Consider the following 5,496-nt stretch of genomic DNA (forward strand, 5'->3'; position numbering starts at 1 on the left):
TTGTGCCGACCCGGCCGACCATTCTCTCCACCGCCGCCATGGCCGCGGCAAGCACAGACTCGCCGGGCGTTCACCCTCCGCAGTACCAGTCGTCGAGCTCCTCCATAACACCGGAGACGCTTGGTTTTCATTCACTGCGCAACATGCTCAGACCTGGTTCTCCACGTCGCCAAACGGGCAGTGTGATCGCGCCGACCACCCCCGACACCACGTCTGTCATCGACCTCAACATCACGCCTAGCTATAGTGGTGCTGGCCAGTCGCTCAACGAGATGCAAAGCAAGCAGCCCTGGTCGATTCCTACGGCCAACCTTCCCGGCGCCCACAACCTGTTTAACGAAATGCCAATCCCGACGCCGGCGCCCGATGATCCTAACTACATTGATGCGTCCGTGTGTTGGGTGCACGGCCAGTGCATCCAGGAAAATGGCCGGACGCCGCCACATAGCCATACCAAACGGACAAAATCTGGACAAAACGGACGTCCTTTTGGGTCATGCGTTGGAGTTGGCCTTGTTTGCTTCGTGGAGCAAAAGGTTCTTTGATGAGAGGGAAAGTGATTGGAAGAAACGTGTACGTTTTAATTTCTTTATTAGTGGTTCCGATGTTTTAAATATGTTGTTAACAAACCTAGTTTACTTTGGGCCAAACCTGGTTCTCCATTCTGGAAAAGAATTGTAATCTGTGTGCAACAGTTTTCTACAAATGGGTCCCTGGAATGGGGATAATGTGGCCTATCTTCTTGCTCTGTATCTGTGTGCCAGAGTGCTAGACGAGAGAGAGAGACGGAGAGACATCGGCCGAGAAGGTTCCGGAAGGATGCCTCGCGCGGGGTTGTCGGCGGGGTCGAGCAAGGTGGACGTGGCCATCGACCTCGGGAACCCGCTCCTCAACCGCACCGTCGACGGCTTCCTCAAGATCGGCGCCGTACGCACCCCCTTCCTCCCTCCTCTTTCATCCAATGTCTGTATCTTGCAATGTGTCTGATCCGTCGATTGGATAATGTGCGCAGGTCGGCGCCTTCAGGGTGGCCGCCGAGGACGCCTTCGACTGCCTCCAAAGTGGTAACCACGCATCCCATCTCTGATTTCATCCGCCCCGCAGATTCGTCCGGTTTCTTTCCTTCTGCGCTCAGGAAATCGCCTCTTGGGCGACGGTGTAGGGTAACTGATAGATCCATTCCCAGAGAAAATTAAGGATTTTTCCTTCTTTTCTGAATGATGAAGGTAGAAACGCCCAGATTTTAGTTTGAACCAAATGTTTTTCACAGCATACAGTGGGACATACATCAGTTTTTGTTGGTGCTGTGCAGACAAGAGAGAAGTGCATATTTCAACCCTGAACTCTTGCCCTAGTCTAATTTACAACCCTGAACTCTTGCCCTAGTCTAATTTACAACCCTGAACTTTAATACCGTCTAAATTACAACCCCCAAGTTTCAAAACCGGTCAGGATTCAACCCTCCCCTTCCTGTTGACCGGTTTTAACCTGGGGTGACCAGTTTTGACTAGTCAACGGGTCCAATCAGCATGCCACGTCAGATTTTTTTTCAAAATTTCAAGAAGAAGTAAATAAAAATCTATAAGATCAGGCAAAAAATATAAAAAGGCAAAATTCCAAAAAAATTGTTCGCGAAAAAGCTAGGGAAAATAAAAAATGATTTTTTTCCGGAATTTGAGTTTTTGGGCTTTTTCTGGAAATTCGTTTTTTTATTTTCCCTGTTTTTCCGAAATTGAATTTCTTATTTCTTTTCCTGGATTTTCTAAGATTTTACAGGTTGTTTTCTTGGAAATTTTGCATTTTTTCTGATGTGGCATGCTGACTGGACCTGTTGACTAGTCAAAACTGGTCAACAGAGAGGGGAGGGTTGAATCCTGGCCAGTTTTGAGAGTTCGGGGTTGTAATTTAGATGGTATTGAAGTTCGGGGTTGTAAATTAGACTAGGGCAAAAGTTGGGGGTTGAAATATGCACTTCTCTCTGCAGACAAATGTGATACCAAATTATCTTCTTTTGCTTTGCAGGGAGTGTCTCGAAGCGCAAGCTTGAGAAGACAGTAAGTGCTGATTTCCACTGCGTTTGTTTTTCTCGCACTTAATTGTCCCGAGTCTTGCCACTATCTGAATGGCAAAACAACTAGAGATGTCAGTACGTGTTACACTAGTATATATAATAGTAGTGGCCTGATAGGCAGATGATATATTCTATGGTGGAGCTGACGAAATGTTCAACAGTTCAGACTGGTTCAATAGGGGTGCCTTGAACATACCCTCGTAGGATAGATAAATGGAGAAAAAACAGCTGAATTAGAAGTCTAAGGCCTTGAACCACTACTTATGCATAATTGCTCTCTACTTGTGGATTAGTGAAACGTCAGTGGCCTTGTTTCTGCACATGCGTTAAGTTAACTATCTATCTATCATCTACAGTGTACTAATATGGTATTCTGGTCGTTTATGCAGCTGGAAAAAATGTGCAAGGAGGGCGCATATTGGGGTAACTAAGTAGAAGAGTATTACTCCGTTGTTTTATTTGGCTCAAATGAATGCATTGACATCAATCGCTCATCCGTTCTTCTTATGTCCGCTGACAAATTTGGATGCTTCTTCTATTAATCTGCAGGTGCTGTTGCTGGAGTGTATGTAGGCATGGAGTATGGAGTGGAAAGGGTCCGCGGAGAGTATGACTGGGTAATGATTCTCTGAAAGTGGATCTTTCATGTTTCTTGCACTTAACTGAACCTAAGGTGGAGGAAAATCTATCTACATGACTGCCTCTGCTCATTTTACAATGTATATCCTTTCTTTAGTTGACTAAGATTCTTGGCTAATTAGTGTACGAGAAGAACCAGTCAGATTCCTGGCATCTTATAAATCATGATGCTAGTTTTTACTTCTGTCTCCACACTCTGTCGTAAGATTATGTAACTCTAATACTGTGCTAGCAGGTTAGATATCACACCCTGTCGTAAGCAATATTATTGTTGGCATGTTTTGATCCAGTCTTAAGAATATTTATTAATCCCTCTCTTTTCCGGTACTCCTGTAGAAAAAAGCGTTGGTCGGAGGCTACTCGATACTATCTGCTCACAAACAATATTATCTGCCCACATGATATCTAGATCCTTATCTTTAGTTGACTAAGATCCTAATTTTCAGTCAGTCTTGATAATATTATTAATCTCTCTCTTTTTGGTACTCCTGCAGAAAAATGCATTGATTGGAGGCATTGCAAGTGGCGCCCTGATCTCTGCTGCTAGCAACAACAAAGGGAACAAGATCGCCAAGGATGCCATCACCGGAGGTGCCATCGCGACCGCCATCGAGTTCATCAACTACCTCACCTAGCTGTGTGACCATATGCATGTCAATGTTTTTTTTATCAGCAAGACGAATAAGAACTTCTTGACTGAAGCCATCACCCCCCCCCCCCCCCCCCCCTCTGTGCTAATAATTGGAGCCGTTTCCTCCAATGTTCTTCCCTTTTTGGTTGCCCCGTTCTCATGTCCATGTTGTGAACAATTTATTTTCCTGTGAAGATATCCTTTGTGCTGGCCTAGTTTGTTAGCATAGTTTTTCAAAGCCCTCACTAACCGCACAGTGATTTCGGTCAGTACTATCTAATTAAGTAAGTTCAACGTTCGAAGCAAATCAATGGAGGACTCCGTGGCCCAATGGATAAGGCGCTGGTCTACGAAACCAGAGATTCTGGGTTCGATCCCCAGCGGAGTCGCTTCTTTTTTTGTACTCCTCCCTCCCTTCCCAGGTAGTACCATTATTTTTTGTTCAAAATGTTTATGTCCTTATTACCGTATATATTATGAACAGCCTGAAACTAAATGATAAATGCCAATGTTCAATTTTGCTTGTTTTGTACTCCCTTTGTCGCTTGTTTTGATCAAATTTTATATGCAGACTAAAAAGAAACGGATGGAGTATAAACAACTTTTTTTTCTACGGGAAAAAAAAACCCGAAACTAATATTTTCGGTCAGAAAATGGTTCTACCTATCTCTCTCATTCTATCCTATCTCTAGTTCTATCCTGGGTGGCTGGCTATATACCCTGAAAACCCTTCCTCAATATATCATGCATTTTTCATTGCCACCACTTTGCGATCCGAGGCGATCTTCATTTTCAGCCCCGATATGGTACTCCGTCGAGGGGAATTTTGTCTTCATCTTCATCAACATCAATCATCACGTTCCAACATGAGTTATGAGTAGCCCACCACTATACTACGGATTTATGGCAGTGGCCAACATGTATCTCTCTCGTTTTTGGCTCCCTTCAAGATCCCATTACCGTGGATGCTATAGACAACCTGAAAATAATATTTTGGGAGAAATGGTTCTATCTATCTTTCTCATTCTATCTCGGGTAGCTCGCTATATGTTGAGTGATATTTTTACACTTATCACGTCATTGTTTAAACCGGATAATTTTGGTCTTTATGAGAACATCGCTCTGACATTGCCACTAATGAATATTGAATAATGGATACGAGATATCGCGAAATTGTTTGTTTACTTTGTTTCAGCAGTAAAAGAGCCTAAACATGAATATAAATCATCACAATGAAGGAAATGAGGAAAATGAAGAATGAATGTAAGGAATTGGAGGGGCCGCCAAAGTGAGCAGATCGTAAGACAGCGTCTGGTACCAATGGTCGTATCAGATACCTGGAGCTTTAGGAGACCCAAACCTCCAACATTTATAAAGGGGTCAACCCAGAATTTCAACAGGATGGCGAGGAGAGCACTGTTCATGAAAAAGAAGCCATCTTCCAACCTAGCCGCAACCATTTTTCATCTCATCTCCGTAGCCAACACTATCACCGTAGTAACTCCTCTCCAAGTTATTCATACTTGTAATCGTGTATTGCATCTGACAACCATTGTAAGACATGCATAAATACCCGCAAGGCCGCAACCGGAAAGGTCAAGGTTTGCCTAAACAAAGTTTGTTTGGCGGCGGGATGGCCGACTCAATGTGTTGGCAAAGTGGCTTCGGGTGATTTCCTCTTTCTCATCATGCCCAATTACTGACCCGCTATTATGCTTAAGGCGGTGAATGTTGTTTTCCCGCTGTCTCCCGTTGACCCGCAAGTGGAAGAATCTAGTATTAGCGTCACCCTCTCTGAGATTTGTGAGTTTGGAGCATTGCTTTTTCCTTGTTCGCTCAAGCACCGTGAGACTGATAACCCTCCGCTTCAACATGTATCTAATGTCAGCTTCATTCGGGTGAGGGTGTGGTTCTCCATGGCCATGCCAAGGTGTGGGATCACCTAAAGGGCCATATGAAGATGGACCTTAGCAGTCAAGAACATACGTTTACTGTAAGATTTGAGTTGTCAAAACCATCCTTCACAACTTATGGAACAAAATTTGACAAGGCTCATAATGGGTGGATTCCTCGTTCCAAGACTTTTGGACAACATCTTTGAAACCTGGCATCTTGACCAAAATGTTCTCAAATTTGAATGAAGGCGGTCTCTTCG

The 5,496-nt window shown here is 44.1% G+C and overlaps 1 protein-coding gene and 1 non-coding gene across 2 annotated transcripts; both read left to right on the plus strand.

Annotated features, from left to right (window-relative positions):
• The first annotated feature begins 713 nt into the window (after nt 1-713).
• On the plus strand, nt 714-3,556 carry LOC125543802 (outer envelope pore protein 16, chloroplastic). The gene is made up of 6 exons (XM_048707275.1): nt 714-927; nt 1,013-1,064; nt 2,023-2,054; nt 2,461-2,494; nt 2,621-2,688; nt 3,205-3,556. The coding sequence occupies exons 1-6, from the start codon at nt 820-822 to the stop codon at nt 3,343-3,345; spliced, it is 435 nt and encodes a 144-aa protein (XP_048563232.1). The 5' UTR covers nt 714-819; the 3' UTR covers nt 3,346-3,556.
• Nucleotides 3,557-3,657: 101 nt separating this feature from the next.
• On the plus strand, nt 3,658-3,730 carry TRNAR-ACG. Its single transcript has one exon. It is a non-coding gene; the product is annotated as a tRNA-Arg (tRNA).
• Nucleotides 3,731-5,496: the final 1,766 nt, after the last annotated feature.

This window comes from Triticum urartu, chromosome 1 (assembly GCF_003073215.2).
Source record: "Triticum urartu cultivar G1812 chromosome 1, Tu2.1, whole genome shotgun sequence".
Taxonomy (NCBI): domain Eukaryota; kingdom Viridiplantae; phylum Streptophyta; class Magnoliopsida; order Poales; family Poaceae; genus Triticum; species Triticum urartu.

Excerpts from the sequence above, each read along its gene's own strand:
- LOC125543802 (XM_048707275.1), top strand. The coding sequence starts at position 820 with ATGCCTCGCGCGGGGTTGTCGGCGGGGTCGAGCAAGGTGGACGTGGCC. Across the intron at positions 2,055-2,460 it reads AGCGCAAGCTTGAGAAGACA|CTGGAAAAAATGTGCAAGGA; the intron begins GTAAGTGCTGAT and ends TCGTTTATGCAG. Across the intron at positions 2,495-2,620 it reads CAAGGAGGGCGCATATTGGG|GTGCTGTTGCTGGAGTGTAT; the intron begins GTAACTAAGTAG and ends ATTAATCTGCAG.